A 22591-nucleotide genomic window follows, 5' to 3' on the forward strand; every position below is an offset into this window, starting at 1 on the left:
AGAAATAAGGAGAGATGGAGTCAGTTCTAGAACTTAGAGACTTGTATAATAGCAGCAATGACTATACAGTGAGATATCTGGTTTTAATCAAATTAAGTCAGTCACTGGTCATCATCCTTATCATCATCAACGTCGTCGTCGTCATCATCATCATCATCATCATCCTGTTTATTGTCAATTTTCTTCTGCGGTTTCAGTAACGTCTCCATTTGTCCTAGCCCTGAGATTTTAGAAGCCTCTCTTTACTCAGCCTTTCCAACGGCGCTGCATTGGAGGCTTTTTCAAGGTCAGGGGAATGAGGCTCATCACTGTTACTGGTTTTGGCATATGAATATGCCACAGGGAGCTTGCCAGGCTCTCCCATGCGAGCAGGAAACTCTCAGTAGCTTTCCAGGTCCTCCGAGAGGGAGAACTAGGCTATAAGATGTTGCAGCCTCGAGTTTCCAGGAGCTTGGTTTTATAGTCTCTGTATATTGGCTGTTTATGGGATTATATGGTGCCAGGGGCAGTTTCTGGGTGTGACTGCCTAGCTACTGGAAAATGGGGGAATCTGGGCAGAAGATGTCCAGTCCTGATCCAAGCAGGCTTGGAGATCTCAGCCCCGAGTCCCACACACCTGGGTTCCTCTGCCAGTTCCTTCATTTGTGCTGCTCGTCCAAACGTGTGCAGAGGGGCCTTGAGCATGGCTGTGGCTGCCAGCCACAGTCACTGGTAACAAACCAAAATGCAGGTGGGGAAGGCAGAAGAATAGATATTCAAGCTTTTACCTCTCTTTTAGACTTCAAATGTTCTGCTGGTGCTCACCATAGACTAGATCCAACTGGAGTATGTTTTAGACATTCAAGATTGCTTTGGGGAGACCCCAAGTGGCCCCACACGAATGCCTCCTCTGCTCCTAAACGACCGTCATCCCGGAGGCCCACTAATAATGGAACCTATTTATAAGGTCACCTGAGTTGAGAACTGGGAAGTGTCTAAAATGCACCTCTAATTTCAAGCTAATAAGTCAGGCTGCCAAAATTTCACAGAAGATAGACATGAGACCCCCCCAAGTCAGAAATGGAGTATAATTTGCTGATCATAGAAGGAGTGGCGCCAGAAGATCAATATTTCACCCAATTCCCTTAACATGACCCATACACACTTAAAGTGAGTTGCATTACAGGGACAGGAATACTAGGCTTAGAGACTCGGAATCTTTGATAGTGAACAATAACTACGACATCTTCCATGACTATTTGCTATATAACATGTTGTTTAAAAAAGACTGAATAAGAGGTGAGCAGGTGTCTCACCCTGAGAGACATTCAGAAACTGGAGAAACCCACGGAAGCCTGGACCTATGCACTCCCTGAGGGACCCCCTCCCCCAATTCTTTTACTCTAAGAATAATAGAAAATAAAATGTTCTCTTTAAAATATTAATTTAAATAACAAAATTATATTTCAATCAAATACTACTGTTTAACAATAAAATATTTATACACAGATGTTCTCTCTTCATGTATTATAATACACTGAAAAATTAAAACCAACCAGAAAAAGATAACATTCTAATTCCATTGTGTATGATCACTGTATTACTACTGTACTGGTGGTGACAAAAATGCTGGTCTTGAGGCAAATATTTGCAGATCTTCTAAGTACTAGTAAGTTTTCTGGCTTCTAAAGTAGTAGGTTTTGAATCTTCTCTATATTTTTTTCTAATATCTTTTACTTCTTCATCCTTAAGTATAAATGAAGCCAGGGCTGGAACTTGAGAAAAATAGTTTATAGCCAGGATATGTTTGTGTTTGATCTTGTGAATAAACACAGGTCTATATCCCTGAGAAAAAAAAGAAAATTAAATGCTATTAGATGGCAGCAAAAAAATATTTTTGCTTGATGAAAGTACTTCTCTGCCTCATCGCCTTTGTTTTTCTGTTCTACCCAGAAATAAATTTTTTTCACACTTTTTCTTTTCATTTTTCAGTGCTTTTCTAATTTTTTTAAACAAGGCTGTTTAGCCTAATTCTCCCTGTGACCTCTCTGAATCTAAACTCACCCCTTTCTTCAATACTTCTAAGCACTCAGTGTATTCTAATCACAATATTTAGTTTATTCTGTCTTTGATTTCACTATTTGCTTAAGAGTTTGATTGTAAGGAAAACTTCATGAAGGCTTAAGCTGAGTCCTTTTCATTTATATGTCTTCACACCACAAGTTACATGGCAATTGACATTTTTGAATAAATGTTCTTGTCAGCTTAGTTCTCTCTTTAAAATCTATTTCAGCACTGGGTACAATTACCAATTTCAATAGTTTTTTTTCTATAACTGGCATTTCCCTTCATCTCTCCTGAAGTAAAAGTAAAGATCACATTGTGATGTGATGAGGTAATTTCTTTTTTTTTTTTTTTCATCATTTGACTACATTAGGTTCTCGGAGGAGTCCCTGAACTATTTTTATCCTGGGTGAAACAGAATATAAAATTCCTTCCTTAATCAAACCTCTCCTTCCTTTTTTCTTTCCTTCTTTATTTCCTTTGTCTCTCTCTCTTCTTCCCTCTCTCCCTCTCTCCCTCCCCTCTCTTTTCCTCCCCTCCCCTCCCTCTCTACTTTCCTCCCTTCTCCCTTCCTCCCTCCTCTCTCCCCTCCCCTCCCTTCTCCTCCCATCCCCTCCCTCCTTTCCTTCTTTTCTTCCTTTCTCTCTTTCTCCTTAGTTAATTTTTAGACTCCTAGTCTCTCCACAGCTCCAACATTATTTTGGACTCATCATGAAAATTGCCACAGTATATGGCAAACTATTTTCTAATAAGAGTGGAAGGTTGCTAATTACCAAACTCACATTTTACCCTCCATTTGTATTTTGAGGTTTAATTTTTTATTTTGTGATATATTTAACTTTTTCCTATCCATTGGTTGTAGGGAAATAAAAATAGTATTACATATTTTATTACAAGCAAAAAGCATATGCACATATGATATGCACATATAATATTGTGTATGTAATATACATGATTGCTCATTGATTTGTTCGAGCGGGGAACCAGTAACATCTCTCATTGAGAGACTTATTGTTACTGTTTTTGGCATATCGAATATGCCCTGGGGAACTTGCCAGGCTCTCCGAGAGGGGCGGAGGAATCGGACTCGGGTCGGCCGCATGAAAGACGCATGCCCAACCGCTGTGCTATCGCTCCAGCCCGATATACATGATATATTATATATCTCCTTAGTATATGCCTATAATTTAAAATTATAAATACTGTATCACTGTAGCACTGCCGTCCCGTTGCTCATCAATTTGTCAAGCGTTCACCAGTAACATCTCCATTGTGAGACTTGTTGTTACTATTTTTGGCATATCGAATACACCACTCGTAGTTTGCCAGGCTCTGCCGTGCAGTCAGGATACTCTCGGTAGCTTGCGGGGCTCTCCGGGAGGGACGGAGGAATCGAACCTGGGTCAGCCACATGCAAGGCAAAAGTCCTACCCGCTGTGCTATTGCTCTAGTCCATTATAAATACATTATTATATATTTATAAATATATAGGCTTTTCAAGGTGCCAAAAAGTAATTATTAAATATGACTGAAGCATATTCTTAGTATATAATAAAGACATCCAATACATACTGTTAACTTCTCATATAACCTTCTTTTTATAAATGATAAAGACAGGCACTGAGATATTAACAAACCTGTCCAACTTCTCTCAGCACCTAAGTGTTCAAAGTCTACTCTAATGCTTTATATAGATTCCACATTTTAGCTAGCTTTTATCAAATTTAAAGAAGTAAAGGGGATATGTCTTTATGTCCTGCAGATTGTAAGTAATAGAAAACAGGGAATACTGGTCAGTTCTTAATTCAAATTCCCTAATGTTCCCACTTTGGCCAGTCTGCACACTATGAAAAACTGACATGTCTCATTTAAGTTCAAAGCTTTTACCATGTTTTCCCGAGAATTTGTGTCATGAATGTAGTGATTCAAAATTATTTGAACTTTTAACCATAATTTTCGTCACTTATTAAGAAAGAAAACATCTGTATACCTTAAGAAAATTCTGGATATACTTCATTTTCCTGAAAAACACAGCTTCTTTGTTAACTAGAAGATTGACTACTAATACCTAAAGGATTGCACCAGGGGGTGGAGAGATAGTACAGCGGGTAGGGTGTTTGCCTTGCAAGCAGCTGACCCGAGTTCAATTTCCAGCATCCTGTATGGTCCCCCAAGCACAGCCAGGAATAATTCCTGAGTGCAGAGTCAGATGTAACCCTTGCATATTGCTGGGTGTAGCTCGAAAAGCAAAAACAAGAGCAAAAAAAGGATTGCACAAGTTCAAATCATTTAAAGGAATTTTTCTTAGTTTGTCTGTTGAGAACATAGCTCTATTTATAGATTCAAAAAGATCAGCATCTTGAGATTGGAAAATTTAATCTGATACTGCAATAATTTGATTTAATACACAAAGGAACTTAGTTGTATGGATTAATTAAAGAAAAAGCGAAATACCAGCTTTGGAGAAATGAACTTCCATTCCACAATGTCCTAGATGAAATGTCAGTATTGGATATGCTCCCAGTGATCAAATATTTATGAGGCAGCTTAGTTTACTAAATATAATATTTAATACAATTTAAATTCCTTACTGCCCTTTATTTCAATTTCTAGAATGAAGTTTTTCTTAGCCTGATTCTTCTGGAAATTTATTGAAGAAAGACAAAAACTTAACTAGCTTTATTTCTCCCTTCACCAGCAAAAACACAGACAAGGAATAGTATTGATCAAAATGACTAGTGTATTAGAAGTAATTTATTTGTTTTCTTTTCTCTAATATCAAAGCAAATTAATCAATGAAAAGCAGAGAATTGGTTTCAGTTGTTCGGAACTTAGGCCTGTATAATGTCAATATAAATCATTAGGAACTTTTCAGGGACTCCTTCCTGCCTCTCATCAAAATATTTTATGAATTGCATCTTAAATATAAATGAAATTAACAGGCACTTAATTTTTGTGGTGCTTTCTCATCCTTAGTTGGAAGCAAGTGCAAATGGAACCTCTAAGCTATATTTCATCCATGTGAATTATGAGCATACATTTAATTACAAACTTTATTCAAGAATTTAGTGCCCTTTACACCTTTTGATAATGAGTTATCGATGAACAGATTCTAGTTTCCAAAATACCTATCAAATGGCAGCATAAATGTATTCAACAAAGCAATTACTATGCTTTTGATTTGGGGGCCACACCAAGAGGTGTTCAGGAATTACTTCTGGCTCTGTGCTCTGTGATTATTCCTGGCAGGGTTTGAATGGCAGAAATCCAACCCCAGTTAATTTCGTGCAAGGTCTCCAGCCCCTCCATAAATAATTTTAATGCTGTTGTAGGTATTAGAGACACAGGCGTGATTAAACGAAGCAAAATTCCTACATTCACGGAAATTACCGTAGAACTGAAGGGCTATTATCAGGAATGTTTAGGTAGCATCAGGTTTAAGTACCTATGAGATGTTCAGATTGTACATCTTATCATGTGTTTTAGCCTCCTTTTTCATTTGACCTCTGCCCTGTCAACCATCTACATATCTTGTTAATTATGAATTATCTTTATTAACACAATGGAAGTATTTAGATTGGACTGTACTAAAAGTCAGTGAAGTTATTGCTAACAATGCCAAAGAAGAAATTAATTTCCCAAATACAGCTGAATTTAAGTCTTACCTCTTCGATACTTTTGAGCTTGAGATGAGCAATGCCTTCATCTTTGGTGAGAAGAATGCAATTCCAGGGAGACCACTCAATGGATGTGTCCCATCTGACCATGACTAGTTTATTGAGATCAGTACAGGAACTGAGAATTGACTGTGATGACCAGATGTTCTCAATCAGGTACTGAATATCCTGTAGCTACACGGGAAAACAAAAATTAAAAAAAACAAACAACAATTTCTTCTTCTAAATACTCAATATCTCTATTATCATTACATTTTTGAGTAAATAGTCAAATTATATTGAGTATATTTTTGAAAGATAAGTATTATACACAATTATAGTGGCTGGTAGTTTGTTGCTGTTGTTGTTTTTAAAAAAACTATTTTTTTCTGCCCAAAATATATCATCATCTTGAGTCCTAAATGCCTCCTTCTCTCAGGGGAATCCGTATATTCTTCTTTAGATATGCTCTTTTTTCCAGTTTACATTTAATGCTATTGGGTGTATTCAAATGTTTACTCTCATCTTAGCTCAGAATAAGTCATTTTATTCCCCTTTTACAAAAGAGGAAATTGAGATTTAATACTTAGCAGATCATTGAGTGTTATTTAAAGGGCTGTTGTTTCCATCAGAAAAGAAGGAATAAGTGGAAATGAGCTACTTAAAATTTTAAAAATTTAAATCATATTAGCTAAAACACTTCAAATGATTTTTTTCACCTCAAGGTCTGCATATATAAACTTAAGAATTGCCAAAGAGGAAAGCTTACAGTGGTTAAGTAAAGGAAAATAAATCATTATTTTAAAAACTTGGGTAGTAAAATAAGAATTATTTTTGTGAAAAATGAACCTACGCTATTTACCAAAGCTTTCAAGAATGAAGTAAAGGAACAGAGTGATGGCACAGCAGGCAGGGCTCCTGCCCTGGGTGTCCCAGAGCAATGGTCCCAGAGCCCCACCAGCAGGAAGTCCTGAGCACTGCAGGGTGTAGCCCAAACTCAAAACAAAACAGAAACCTATCAGGATAGGGGCTGGAGCAATAGCTCAGTGCACAGGGCATTTGCCTTGCACGTGGCCAAGTCGGGTTCGATTCCCAGCATCCCATATGAGCACCGCCAGGGGTAATTCCAGAGTGCAGAGCCAGGAGTAACCCCTGTGCTTTGCCGTATGTGACCCAAAAAGAAGAAAAAAAAACACGCACATCACAATAAGCTGCTTCAGTGTTCCAGAAATGAACAATAAGGCATATTAACTTCAACTGATATAATCTAGTTCTCACTGAATACTGGAAAAATATAGACAATGCTACTCAGTTGCTCTGGAAAAATCAATAAATAGAATTTAAAATTTTAATGTTCAGTATTTTGAACATAAGTGCAGATGTCATTTCTATTACATTTTTTTGCATTTCCAGGACATATTCCCAGAAGTGGTATTACTGAATCAAATGGGAGCTCAATTTCTAATTTTTTGAGAATCATCCATACTATTTTCCAAAAGGGCTAAACCAGTCGGCATTCCCACCGACAGTGAAGGAGAGTCCCTTTCTCCCCACATCCATGCCACCACTGATTTTTGTTCTTTTGGATGATGAATCACAAACTTTTTATTTAGTTGCATGGATTATATGGATGATTTGAGTTGTATTAAAGAGAATGAAGTTAACCAGTAACTTTATGCAAGTAAATATCAAATGATATGTAAAATAAACATATCAGTATATAAGTAAGGAGTTTCCCATGTTTCTGTCATTGTAGCTGTACTGTAGCACTGTAGCACTGTGATCCCATTGTTCATCGATTTGCTTGACCAGGTACCAGTAACAGGTCTCACAATGAGACCTGTTTTTGGCATGTCGAATATTCCATGGGGAGCTTGCCAGGCTCTGCCATGCAGGCGGGATACTCTCAGTAGCTTGCCGGGTTCTCCAAGAGGGACAGAGGAATCAAACCCGGGTCAGCTGCATGCAAGGCAATCGCCTTACCCGCTGTGCTATCATTGTACTTGAAATTAATGCATTATGAGAATATAATTATGTCTAACATTAAGTTACAAGTATCTTTATGAAGTACAGATAAGGAAAATGATGAGATAGGATATAGTGAAAATACTCAATGAAATAAGTGCTTCACCAAGAATACTGTAGCCTGATAGACTCCCATTTTTTTTTTTTTGCTTTTTGGGTCACACCCAGCAATGCACAGGGGTCATTCCTGGCTCATGCACTCAGGAATTACTCCTGGCAGTGCTCAGGGGGCCATATGGGATGCCGGGAACTGAATCTGGGGGGCCGTGTGCAAGGCAAACGCCCTACCCGCTGTGCTATCACTCCAGCCCCTAGACTCCCATTCTTATCTGAAGAAACAACATATAACTTCACAGACAAACAAAAACTCAGGAGTTTCATGGACTCAAAATCACGGTTATAAGAAAAACTAAACAGGCTATTTTAAGACAAAACAAGCCAGCCCCTCAAATACACAAAATTTTTGCAGAAAGACAAGACAAAACCCCATAACAATAATCTCTCTGACTATCAGTGGACTAAATGCACAAATGAAGAGACACAGTGTAGCAGGATGGATCAGAAAAGCAAAGCCAACACACTGCTGCCTTCAAGAAACACATCTGAATAGGCAGAACAAACACAGACTCAAAGTCAAGGAATGGAAAACAATTCTAAGCAAACAATCCCTTCAAAAACAGCTGGAGTAGCCATAGTAGTATCAGACCACATAGATTTCAGAGTGAAGAAGGTTATGAGACAATGAAGCTCATTTCTTAATGATCAAGGGATACGTACATCAGAAAGAACTCACACTTCTAAATGTTTATGTGCCTAGAGAGGGACCAGCAAAATACTTAAAACAACTGCTAATAGACTTGAAGAAGGATATTGATATTAACACAATAATAGTTAGAGATTTCAACACTGCTTTGTCACTTCTTGATAGATCAACCAGACTAAAAGCTCAGCAAGAAAATACTTTATTTGAGGGAATAAATGAAAGAGAGGGGGTTAATAGGTATATATAGAACGCTTCATCCCCTAAATGCTGAATATACATTCTTCTCCAGTGCATATGGGATATTCTCCAAGATAGACCACATGTTGGGCCGCAAAATATACCTCCATAAAATTAAGAGGATAGAAATTGTATCAACTATGAGGCACTGAAAATAGAAGTGAATCAGACCCAGAAAAGGAGAATCAAATCAAGCACCTGGAAATTAAACAACTCACTACTGAACAACCAGTGGCTTAGAGAGAAAGTCAAGAGGAAATCAAAAGATTCCTGGAAACAAATGAGAATAAAGACACGAGCTATCAGAACTTGTGGGACACAGCAAAAGCTGTATTAAGAGGAATGTTTAGAGCTCTGCAAGCATTCCTCAGGAATGAAGAAAAGAGTCCCATAAAGAATTTAACCACATAGCTTAAGATCTTGGAAAGTGGTAAACAAAAAAAAAGCCTAAACCAGGCAGAAGGAATAAAATAATAAAATTTGGAGAGAAATTAACAAGATAGAAACCTAAAAGACAATCTGAAAGATCAATGAAACCAAGAGCTGGGTTCTTTGAGAAAATAAACATGATCAATAAACCACTAGCAAGACTCACAAAGAAAGAGAGGGAACCCTAATAGAATCATAAATGAAAAAGGGGATATCACAACAGAAACTACAGAAATTCAAAAGATCATCAGAAATTACTTTGAGAATCTTTATGTCATGAAACAAGAAAACCTCAAAGAAATGAATAAATTCCTGCATTCCTATAGCCTCCCGAGGCTGAACCAAGAGGCCCTGGAGGAGGCCCATGTAGGAGAGACAGATCACTATCAAGGATATTGAAATGGTAATCAAAAGTCTCCCCAAAAACAAAAGCCCTGGCCCAGATGGATTCATAGTGAATTTTTCCAAACCTTTAAAGAGAATTTACTTGGGGCTGGAACGATAGCCCAGCAGGTAGGGCATTTGCCTTTCATGCAGTCGATCTGGGATCAATTCCCAGCATCCCATATGGCCCCCCCGAGCACCGCCAGGAGTAATTCCTGAGTGCATGAGCCAGGAGTAACCCCTGTGCAACACCAGGTGTGATCCAAAAGGTAAAAATAAATAAATTAATTTAATTAAATGAAAAATAAATAGAACCTACTCCTAATCCTTTTCAAGCTTTTCCAGGAAATTGAAGAATTAGAAATACTTCCAAACAGTTTCTATGAGGCAAATACCACCCTGATGCCAAAAGCAGACAGAGACACCAAGAAAGGGAATATAAATGGCTATAGGACAATATCCCTAATGAACATGGATACAAAAATCCTCAACAAAATCCAGCAAACAGAATCCAATGACTCTCAAAGACATCATACACCACGACAAAGTAGAATTGATCCTGGGGATGCAAGGATGTTTTAACACTAACAAGTCAATTAATATAATACAACATATCAATAAAAGAAAAGATTAAAACCATATAATCATATTAACATGCAGAAAAAGCATTTGACAAGATCTGTTCATTATAAAAACTCTAAACAAAATGGAAATTTAAGAAGCTTTCCTCAGTGTAGTCAAAGTCATCTACCACAAGCCCACAGCAAGCATTATTCTCAATGGGGTAAAACTAAGAGCCTTCCCTCTAAGAGCAGGGACAAGACAAGGTTGCCCTCTCTTGCCACTTCTATTCAATAGAGTACTGAAAGTATTTGCCATAGCAGTTAAGCAAGAACAAAATATCAAGGGCATCCAGATAGGAAAGGAAGAGATCAAGCTATCACTATTTGCAGATGATTTAATACTATACTTAGAAAACCCTAAGGACTCTTAAAAAAACAACTCCTATTAACAATAGGTTTGGACAATGAGATATCATATCATACCACAGTAACCGGAACACATCAAAAGGAAAAAGAACAACCAGTGCTGGTGCTGCTGTGGGGAGAAAGGGACTTTCATTGTTGGTGGGAATACTGACTGGTCCAGCCTTTTTGGAAAACATTATGGGCATTCCTTTAAAACAATAAATTGAGCTTCCATATGACCCAGGTATACCACTCCTGGGAATATACCCTGGGGTGCAAAAAAGCACAGTAGAAATGACATCTACACCTGTAAATGTAGATGTTCACTGCAGCACTGTTCACAATAGCCAGAATCAGGAGACAATCCAAGTGCCCGAGAACAGACGACTGGCTAAAGAAACGTTGGTACATCTATACAATAGAATATTATGCAGCTGTTAGAAAAAACTGAAGTCATGAACGTTGCTTTATGCCAGGATGTTTAGAAGCCTGCAGCAAGTGCTGGGGGAGAAGGCAGTTTGGATATAGAAGGAACAACACTAAGTCAATGATGGTCGAAGGGATTGCTTGGGATGGGGGATAAGTGCTGAAAGTAGACAAAGGACCAAATGTGACGACTTCTCGGGATCTGCATTGTAAAACCAGAATGCCGCAAAGTAGAGAGAGAAAAAAGGGAAACTGCCTGCCATAGCGGCAGGGAGTGGGGTTGTTTGGGGGTGGCAGGAAGGATACCAGGGACATTAACGGTGGGAAAGCTGCACTGGTGGTGGGATGGATATTCGATCATTGCATGACTGAAACTCAATCATGAATGCTTTGCAAATGGTGATTCAACTAAAAAAATTTTTTTAAGGAAAAAGAAAAATGAGGAGAAATATCTAGCTCATAAGAACTTTTGCTTTTTATGTAGTTTATCTTTCTTTTTACTTTATATCCCATCATATAAAATCTTAATTAAAATCATCTGAATTATGGAGTGGAGGGTTACTGGCCACTCATTTTGTCTAAAATCCTAGATTGAGAAAGTAGGATAAGAGAAATCAGAATCCTACAAATTTTTGGACTCTCCTCACTTCTCCTTTCCTAGCCAATGATTGTTTTCTCAGTAGAATGATTATCCTGTTTTGAACTAACATGGTAACCACATATAAACAAGAAGTAAATAAAAAAAGAGTAAAGGTATTTGGATGGTTCGTGCCTAAAATTAAACAGTATAATTTCTTCTAAAATTATAATTGAGGCTATGTTCTCCCTTAAATATGTATTTATCTCTTTCAGCTTTTTTTCACTCCGGAAAAACCTGTGTTCTCTCTTCCTATTCTTCTCTTTCCTGCCCCTTTAAGCCTTTTCAATAAGATATTGCTCAATAAAAACTATTTTGCTTCACCAGAAAATAATATATATAATTTGTACGATAGCACAGCAGTAGGGCATTTGCCTTGCATGCAGCTGACCCGGGTTCGATTTCTCCGCCCCTCTTGGAGAGCCCGGCAAGCTACCGAGAGTATCTCGCCCACACAGCAGAGCCTGGCAAGCTACCCATGGTATATCTGATATGCCAAACACAGCAACAAAATAAATCTCACAACGGAGACGTTACTGGTGCCCACTCGAGCAAATCAGTGAGCAACGGGATGACAGTGACAGATATTTTTTCTTTGATTTTTAAAACTTTGATTGAAATCCTGTTTGTTTGTTGGGGGCATGGGGGGGCACTTGCTAACTCTTGGCTCTGCATTCAGGGATCACGCCTGGCTGGGCTTAGGGGACTGGGGATCAGCAAGGCAAGTGCCCTACCCGCTGTACTATCTCTCCAGCCCTTTTAAAACTAAAAATTCTTTTTTTATTATTATTAGTTTATTTTTAATTAGAGAGTCATCGTGAGGGTACAGTTACAGATCCATACATTTTTGTGCTCATGCTTCCCCCATACAAAGTTCAATAACCCATCCCTTCACCAGTGCCCATTCTCCACCACCCGTAAACCCGACATCCCTCCCCCCCTCCCCAGACCCGTCTCCCCCCACCCCACCCTGCCACTATGGCAGGGAATTCCCTTTTGTTTTCTCTCTCTGATTAGGTGTTGTGGTTTGCAATAGAGGTGTTGAGTGGCCATTGTGTTCAGTCTCTAGTCTGTATTCCACCCGCCTCACCCTTCCCCCACATGACCTCCAACCACATTTTACTTGGTGGTCCCTTCCCTGAGTTACCCAGAATGAGAGACCAGCCTCCAAGCCATGGAAACATTCTCCTGGTACTTATTTCTACTATTCTTGGGCGTTAGTCTTATAGTCTATTATTCTATATTCCACAGATGAGTGCAATCTTTCTATGTCTGTCTCTCTCTTTCTGACTCATTTCACTTAGCATGATACTTTCCATGTTGATCCACTTATATGCAAACGTCATGACCTCATTTTTTCTAACAGCTGCATAGTATTCCATTGTATAGATGTACCAGAGTTTCTTCAACCAGTCATCTGTTCTAGGGCACTCGGGTTTTTTCCAGATTCTGGCTATTGTAAACAGTGCTGCAGTGAACATATACGTGCATATGTCACTTCGACTATACTTTTTGGCTTTTCTGGGATATATTCCCAGCAGTGGTATTGCTGGGTCAAATGGGAGCTCAACCTCTAGTTTTTTGAGAATCGTCCATACTGTTTTCCAAAAGGGCTGAACTAGCCGGCATTCCCACCAGCAGTGTAGAAGGGTCCCTTTCTCCCCACATCCTCTCCAACAGCGGTTGCTTTTGTTCTTTTGGATGTGTGCTAGTCTCTGTGGTGTGAGGTGGTATCTCATGGTTGTTTTGATCTGCATCTCTCTGACGACTAGTGATGTAGAGCACTTTTTCATGTGCCTTTTGGCCATTCGTATCTCTTCCTTGGTAAAGTTTCTGTTCATTTCTTCGCCCCATTTTTTGATGGGGTTGGATGTTTTCTTCTTGTAGAGTTCAACCAGTGCTTTATATACCCTTGATATCAACCCCTTATCTGATGGGTATTGTGTAAATATCCTTTCCATTCTGTAGATAGTCTTTGTATTCTGGTCACTGTATCTTTTGCGGTGCAGAAGCTTTTTAGTTTAATGTAGTCCCATTTGTTGATCTCTGTTTTCACTAGATTGCTTAGTTCCGTGTCATCTTTGAAGATACCTTTATCTTCAATATCCTGGAGAGTTTTGCCGACCTTGTCTTCAATGTACCTTATGGTTTGTGGTCTGATGTTGAGGTCTTTAATCCATTTTGATCTGACTTTTGTGCATGGTGTCAGGTCGAGTTCTAAGCCCATTTTTTTGCATGTGATTGTCCAGTTGTTAAAACTAAAAATTCTTATGAAAAATTCAAGTTCTTTGGTTCCACCTAATAAGGAAGCAATAAATACCTGAAGGCAACTGGGAACTGGTATTTCCTAAAAAGCAAATCACAGTAGGGTACAGGAGGTGAGAGGAGGAACAGAGACCATGGCAGAGGGCAGTGGACGCTGGTGGAGAGTGTGGTCTTGGCATGTTTTATGCATGAATCCTGATCATTATCAATATTGTGAGTCATGGTGACTAAAATAAAAGTTTTTTTTAAATATCTTTGATTTCAGAAGTACCTTGCTTTTATATATTTCTTCCATTAACAATGTTCTCTTCTTGAGTGATCAGCATAATGTCCACACCTTGCAGAATGTGCCAAATCCAGTACCACCGCTGTGCTATGATCCTTGACCGCACCGCACCAGCCATACATACTCTAAGGACTGCCCCGCTCAGAGAAGCCCCGACTCCTGCTACTAGAATGTGTGGCCTTTTGATTCTACCCGACTTCTAGCAATGTTTGAAAAGAAGTAATGCAGTCCACTCTTCCGAATAATTCTCATGTCATTGTGCTAATCAGGAACTTCTAAATATAGGATATATGGTCATTTTTCCCTCCCCTTGTGAGGAAAATAAAGTAAGTAAAACCAAGATATAATAAATATTCATTGCAAATTATAATAAATGCAGTGGCACAAGAGTACACTGTGAAGTTTCTATAAGTAATATATGTGTGATTTTTTTTGTCACTGTTGTCTTTATTATCTGTTAAAGAATTTAAGAGTCACATCCTTCAGCTTGATATGAATGGAAGGTTGCCCACGAAACAGCTGCCCACACTCAGACTTCATGCCTTGACCACACTCTACATTAAGTCACTTCTAGGAATTTTGTTTTAGCCCTCAGACTGCAGTAAGAAATCTGTTTAATACTTACTTACATAGTGTTCAGCAATTCTTCCCCTTTATAATGCTGAATGTATATGCTATTTTTAATTGCAATTCTTTTTATTTTTTATTTTACCATTGCATGAACCTTAATTACTGTGTTCTTTCCCCTTGAGAGGTTTTTAATTCACCAGTGCATCCTCAAACTTATTGTTACTATAGCTTATTATAAATATTAACACTATCTCTCTCTATATATCTATATATAATTCAAGACCACTGTTTCCCATGCCAAATGAAAAAAACTATATGCGTTTCAAGTGCACTTCATTTCATTCTATCAGTCCAGTCCCTATGAAGACATCCTCTTGACAGAGACAAATTTTATTCCATGACTGACAACTTTTACAGACCATACCTGCATCAGAAAAGCAATTTTAGAATCATCTTCATAACAGGTTTCTGAATAGAAGAGCCGTTTAAGCAAACATTTGTACTTCAAAAATGATTCTCGTTGTCGACTCTCATTTTCAAGGTTAATGCATTTACGACACCGATTTATGTGACGTGAGGTAGAAGATACATAAAAGTCTGTAGAAGGCAAATAGAGATGACAACTGTGGCAAAAATAAATCTTCTTATAAAAGTCCAGTGGATCCTGTGGGACCTAAGTATTGATGCGGAAAAAGGAAGAAAAACAGAAAGATATAAAGCCAGTCCAAATACTAACCAACTACTGGAGATTAACATTTAAGATTGAGATAACAAGTGGGTTAACTTTCAAAGTTATATTTTCCCCTTTAGAACCTACTCTGTATAAAATTTAAGTTTCAGAGAATATTTATTACCCTGTGAGAAAATAAAAATGATATTCCTCGATCTTCAGATATATATGGAAAAATCAACTAGAAAAAAAATAGTAGGTAGCAACTGGGTTGCAAAAGGCCCTCAAGTATTCAGGTAATTAATTTTTAAGAATTTAAGCACCTGACACTATGCCACATTACCTACTTAAATAAGCAACAACCAGTTTCTAATATAAATAAAATCCCTCCATGCCAGAGGGGGTGTCCCATGCTATGGGAGGTTCTTAACTCCAAATTCAAAATAGTGATCTGCTGTGAGTACAAACAAAAATATGGAAGAAAGGTAACCCTCACATAATGCTGGAAGAAATACAAATTTGTGCAGTGGCCATGAAAACAGTTTCAAAAGTTCCTCAAAATTAAAATAGAAAATAGAAATAATCAATTCCATATATGTAAATTTAGCTGAAGAATATGAGAAAACTAATTTGAACCTATGTATTTAACACTTAGTTTCACTGCAGCTTTATTTATAGCAACTAAGTTGTAGAAACACTCTAAGTGCCCATAAACAGAGTTGTAAATAAAGACGTGGTCTTATATGTGCAATGAAATACTACTAAGTTATAAAGAAGACTGTAAAGTAACCATTTGCAATAACACGAATAAATCATGAAAGGACTGTGCTATGTAAGTAAGTTATAGGAAAATAAGCAAAATACAGCATGATCTTAGTCATATGTAAACTATAAAATAAAATAAAAACAAATATTTAGATTCTGAGAATAGAATTTTGGTTATATTACCAAAAGGGAAGGTAGTGGGGAAGGTAAAATTAGTAGAGTGTTAATTATGCAGCTGTGTAGAGATTTGTTACTAACTGAATAAATTCAGTTTCACAAAAATTAATGATCAGTAATGATCATAATATTGCATATACATATGTTGACAATATATTTAAAATTTAGAAAATATTGTAAACCAATATTACATCATTAAGAAAAAATTTAAAGATGGTATTTCAAATTTCTAGTCTTTTTATAATCTCAGCAGTCTTACATTTAAGTTTTTAATCATTTTGGGTTGATTTTTGTATGTTGTGTGAGATAAGGGTCTATTTCATTTTTTTGTATGTATTAGACCAGTTTTCCCAGCATTGCTTATTAAGGAGACTATTTTCTCCCAACTGAGTATTCTTGATACCTCTGTGAAATATTAGTTGACTACAAATATATGGGTTTATTTCTAATGGCTCTATTCTGTGTTATTGACCTATGCGTCTGTGTTTCTGCCAGTGCCACTCTGTTTTTACTACTATAGCTTTATAAAATTTTTGAAATTGGAAAGTGTGATGTCTCAGACTTTGTTCTTTCTTAAGATTGCTCTGACAACTTGTTTTTAAGTATTATTATGTGGTTTATTTTGTCAGTGATGTACCAAGCAAACTTTGGTAATTTTTAAAATTTAAGTTAAAAATACAATTAGAATTTTGACAAGTATTTTATTGGAGCTGTACTTTTGGTAATATGGACATTTTATCAATTACCCCAAAGACATTTATGTATTTTTTATTTTAATTTAAAATTTTAATATTGTTTAGGCAACATGGTTATAATTGTGTTGAAGTTATGGAATTGATATACAAAGCTATTGTATTCCACCATTACCAAAATGCATACAATCCTCCAACACTGTCCCTATGTCACCTGCAAAACTTAATGTAAACCAAACATCGAAAGAATGATTTGTTACTAAATGAATAAATAAAATTTCACAAAAATTTAAAAGTCTGCTCTGTTAAAAATACTGCTGAAAGAATGAAAAGACAAGAAAATGTCCATAAATCATACATCTTAGAAAAAACTTATTTTTAAAAAATTTCTCAAAATTCAGTAATAACGAAAAAGATAAACCAACCCTAAAGGAGGGATGCGTAGGAAAACATATTAACTCTCCTGTAATACAATCAAGCTCCTAAAATTCATTCCAAGGAATATGCAAATTAAACAATATTTAGTATTTTAATCTGCGTGGTATTTTAAACTAGATATTTGGTCAGATTCTTAGATAAATTATAATGCTAAAAGTAATCATTAGAACACTGTAAGTCATTAATTACCACCTCCAACTTTTCTGAAAGCATTTTCAAAAGTTTTTCACAGCCAGAAGCCATTGAGTCATCATGACCCTAGCTTTATGGAACAAAATTCCCACAGAGGCCTAGACATCCTGGAGCTGGGGAAGGCAGCTTAGTTTCCTTTAATGACATTTTTTAAGTGAAAATATATAACTTTCGATCCCTTCACCCCGAATATGGGTTTAAAAGAGGTAGTTTGACTCAAACACATGTTACATTTTAAATTCCATCAGGCTATATAGAGGAATCTGTTCATTAGCCATTATAACTTTGTGATAAGTATTATAATAAAGAAACATAAACAGGTATATGAAGAATCAAAGATATGAAGAGTTTAACTTTCTCTGAAGTCTTTAGGAGAGGAAGGCATGTAAACTGAATCTTAGAAAATGAGTAGGAGTTGTCTAGATGAAGCAATAAACAGTAGTTCATGAATAGTGGAAGCAACTACACATGCAAAAAGCATGAAGTAGAGATCATGAAGCATTCAACTGAGGAAAATATTCAATGGAGTTTGGTTCAGAGATTAGGAAAGAATTCAAGATAGGATATATATGCACAGAAAATAAGAGAATTGATTCACTGACATAAACATCACTTGTATCACTTGTCATCCCGTTGATCTTCGACTTGCTTGAGTGGGCACCAGTAACATCTCCATTCGTCCCTGTCTCATGCTAGTGTAGCCCAATGGTATCTGCTCGCTCCAGGAACACAAAGATCCTCAAACCATTTGTTCAGGGTTTTGACAAAGAAGTCTGACCATCTCATTGGTGGGTGGCCACGCGGTGTTTTGACATCCAGAAATCCAGTCGGTAACACCTCTAGTCCAGCGGTCATCTCTGAATCACATTACGTGTCCAGCCCATCTGATTTTTGATACCTTGGCAAACAAGACAGCATCCCTTATTCTCGATCATCAACGGAGGTCTGAATTCTGGATTCCTTCTCTCACTTGAGTGAAATGTGATACTCCAAGCATAGCTCTTTTGATTCCTCTTTGGGATATCCGAACAGCATTCTTATCCTGTTTTCATAGGGCCCAGGTCTCTGAGGCGTATGTTAGTGCAGGAAGAACAATGGAGTCAAAAAGATGTGCCTGGAGCCAGAGGTTCTTTGTCCTCTCAACCACTTCTTCGAAGCTCTTGAAGGAGTTTCACGTGGCTCTCTTCCTCCTGTGCAGTTCTGGCGCCAAGTCGTTCCTCATGTTGAGTTCTCGACCCAGGTATACATAGCTGGCTGCATTGGAGATGTTTGTTCCATTGAGAGCAAATAGAACTTCAGGGAATAGTTCATTTTTAATGAACATTGTTTTGGTGAGATTTAGGGGCAGTCTGAACTTTCCACACTTGCGCTCAAAGTCGGCCAGCATTTGTGCCACTTAGTTAACGTTTGGTGTTATTAGCAGGATGTCATCAGTGAAGCAGAGGTGGTATAGTTGCCAACCAACTCCCATTCCTTTCCATTCCAGTCATCGCATGATGTTCTTGAGGTTGGCACTGAAGAGTTTCAGTGAAATGGTATCACCCTGCTGAACCCCTCTCTTTACGTCAATGATCAATTCCTTGTAGAATGGTGAGATCCTGGTGGTCAATCCGTAATACAGCTCTTGAAGGATCTTGATGTACTGAGTTTGAACACCGTTTGGCTAGGGCTTCGATCACTGCTTCAGTCTCAACAGAATCAAAGACCTTCTTTAAATCGATGAAAGTTACACAGAGCAGCATCTTGAACTCTCGCAAAACTTCAATGATCTTGGTCACTGTGTGGATATGGTCAATTGTGCTGAATCGTTTTTGGAACCCAGTTTGCTTGAATGGTTGTCCTTTGTCTAGTGTTCTGCCTACTCTATTCAGGATGATTCGAGTGAACAACTTGTAGAAGACGAACAACAGGCAGATTGGGGGATAGTTGCTGATGTCATGGATGTCTCCCTTCTTGTACAACAGAATGATCCTGCTGATTTTCCATTGGGACAGAATCTTGCATACGGACAGTTAGCGTGTGAAGAGCCGAGCCAGTGTATTGATGAGTACTGGCAGCAGATTCTTCAGGTGTTCGGGTCTGACCTTGTCTGGACTGGGTGTTGTATGTGTCTTTACCAACTAAAAGTCGTGTCAGATTTCGGAAGGGAGAACATTGGGAACAACATATCCAACCTGTGGAATTTCGTATATGGGCAAGTGGACGTGGCTGTCAAAGAGATCCAAGTAGAAGTTGTGATCTCCATTGCCCTTCTGGTAGATGTGATAGATCCATCAGGACGTCGGAGGGCAGTCATCTTGGTCTTGTAGTTGGCACAGGACAGGAGAGTGTTGCGAATACTTTTCCCGGCTTCTGCCGCATTAGCCAACACTGCTGCTTTTCTCTCTTGAGGTCTTTCTTTATCGCTTCTCTGCACAGTTTTGCAAGGTCAGATGTGAGCTCGTGGTTGCCTGAGGCTCGTGCCAAACCACGTTGGCGAATGAGCTCGAGAGTTTCCGAAGGAAGGCATCTGTTTGTAGCTTTCCCATTCTCGCATTCTTTGCTTAGTCATGGAGGTGCTGAACCAGTTGATCATATTCCTCGTTGATGTTGTCAAGGAAGGCTCTTCCCACGTTGCCGCAATAGTGCCAAAGAGTTCCTAGTTGGTGGTCATTCTGGGAGTTCTCTTCTTAAACTTAAACTTTGCAGACCTTTCTCCACACTCTGTGAAGTAGAATTTTGCAGGAAGGAGACGGTGGTCTGATCCCATTTGGAATTTTGGGACAAGAGCAACAGGCAAAAACAGGTCAGGCAAAACCTTCAATTGAATATGATGTGGTCAATTTTGTTGTGGAACTGTCCACCAGGAGACTCCCATGTCCAATGTTTAGATTCGGCCTTCTTGAATTTGTGAGTTACCATGGATGGTCTTGTTCGACATGAACTCAGTCTCTTACTCTATTCATTCCATTCTAGGCCATGGGTCCCGATGTGGAGTTCTTCGGGCAAACTTCTCGGTCCTATCTGCATTAAAATCACCACAACGATCTTGTAGAAGGTGTGGTCTTCTTTATAAAACTTCTCCAGCTCCATGTAGAACTTCTCAATTTCTTCTTCATCGTAGTTAGATGTTGTTGCGTAGACGACGAAGATAGAAACTGCCAGCAGTTATCAATATTCAATTTTTGACATAAAAATATCTACTCAAAAAAGATCTTACCAAAAATACAATCTTCCACATGGACCCCAAGTAAAATTCTAAAATAAAATTAATGGGGCTAGAGCAATAGCACAATGGGTAGGGCATTTGCCTTGCACTTGACCGACCTGGGTTTGATTCCCAGCATCCCATATGGTCCCCGAGCACCACCAGGAGTAATTCCTGAGTGCAGAGTCAGGAGTAACCCCTGTGTGTCGCAGCGTGTGACCCAAAAAACAAAAAAAGTAAAAGAAAAAAATTAACTACACTTTTGTATAATTTGAGAAAATAATAAAGTATTTGAGAAATTTTGAGACTATTTAAAAATTTTATACTTAAATTTGAAATTAAATTATTTCAAATATTTAAATATTTAATATTTAATTTGAGAAGTTTAAGAATTGAGAAAATTTGAGAAAAACATGGAGAAAAGTAGAGTACCTTAAGGTGTCTTGCAACTTCAGGATTAAACAATGGTGTTTTAATGTATTGAAAAAAGAGTGTCGCAATTCTTTTTCTGAGTCCTTCAAGGTTACAGTGTTTGACTCCTCGCATCATAAGGTCAACCTCTCTGTCAATCAATTCTAGAATTTCTCGAGTCAGTTTACATTCATGTTCCTGTAAAACAAAAAATATTTGGCACATAATCTTAAAACTCACTGTTCATTTTTAAAAGTATAATCCATACTGAAATCTAGATCCCAAAATAAGTTTTAAAGCACTGATAAACATATAAATGGATACAACTAGTTTGGAAAAAATTTTGACAACACCTAGTGTCAAAACCTATAAGACAGTAATTCTACTTTTAAGTACCTTAGAGGAATTTGTATAAGTCATAGTTCACAAGAGCCTCAAATTTAAAATATTTCAAGAGCTAAGCAGAAGTACAGCAAGAAGATCCTTGCCTAGGCCAACCCAGGTTTGATCCCAGACACCACATATGATCCGCCTAGCCCCACTAGGAGTAATTTCTGACCACAGAGCCAGGAGTAAGTCCTGAGCCCTGCTGTGTATGACCTTAAAAATTCTCAAAACATGAGTAATTTTTTACATAAAAAAGTGATGTCAATCATGCAACAAAAATATTTAGTATATGAAAATGAATTAAGTAGAGCTATACCTAATAAAAATATTAAATATTATAAATTAATGATAAGCAAAAAAAGTAAGACACAAGATAATATACATAGTATCATTCTATTTAAGTGGATCCAAAATCACTGTATCACTGTATCACTGTCATCCCGTTGCTCATCGATTTGCTCGAGTGGGCACCAGTAACGTCTCCATTGTGAGACTTGTTGTTACTGTTTTTGGCGTATCAAATATGTCACAGTAGCTTCCCAGGTCTGCTGTGCAGGTAAGATACTCTTGGTAGCTTGTCCCTCCAAGAGGGACAGAGGAATCAAACCCGGGTTGGCCACGTGCAAGGCAAACACCCTACTTGCTGGGCTATCATTCCAGTTCAGATCCAAAATATTAGCAACATTAAACATTATTCAAGTATGCATATAGAAGCTCTAAATCTATGAAGAAAAATAAAGTTACTATCAGGACATTCAGTACAACACAACAATTACTTAAAGGGGATGAATCGCAATCATAAACAGAAAGGGCATACTGGTAATATTGAAAATATCTTATTGATGGACAGGAGGGTCTCCAAAAATGTTTTATCAAGAAATATTTTTGGGACCAGAGCAATAGTACAATGGAGAGGGCATTTTCCTTGCATGTGGCCAAATCTGATTGATCCCTGGCATCCCACATGATTCCTCAAGCGCTGG

General features: G+C 37.9%; 1 protein-coding gene across 1 annotated transcript in view; it reads right to left on the bottom strand.

Moving 5' to 3' along the window:
- Positions 1-1365: 1365 nt before the first annotated feature.
- The window catches only part of IQUB (IQ motif and ubiquitin domain containing), a 56226-nt gene continuing 35000 nt past the window's right edge, over positions 1366-22591 (bottom strand). Inside the window, exons 9-12 of the mRNA XM_004602247.2 lie at positions 21243-21419; positions 15114-15362; positions 5709-5894; positions 1366-1824 (exon numbers count right to left, since the gene is read on the bottom strand). Of these exons, the coding sequence (XP_004602304.2) occupies positions 1639-1824; positions 5709-5894; positions 15114-15362; positions 21243-21419 (798 nt within the window). The 3' untranslated portion in view covers positions 1366-1638. The remainder of the gene's footprint in view (positions 1825-5708; positions 5895-15113; positions 15363-21242; positions 21420-22591) is intronic.

Source organism: Sorex araneus, chromosome 1 (genome assembly GCF_027595985.1).
Source record: "Sorex araneus isolate mSorAra2 chromosome 1, mSorAra2.pri, whole genome shotgun sequence".
Taxonomy (NCBI): domain Eukaryota; kingdom Metazoa; phylum Chordata; class Mammalia; order Eulipotyphla; family Soricidae; genus Sorex; species Sorex araneus.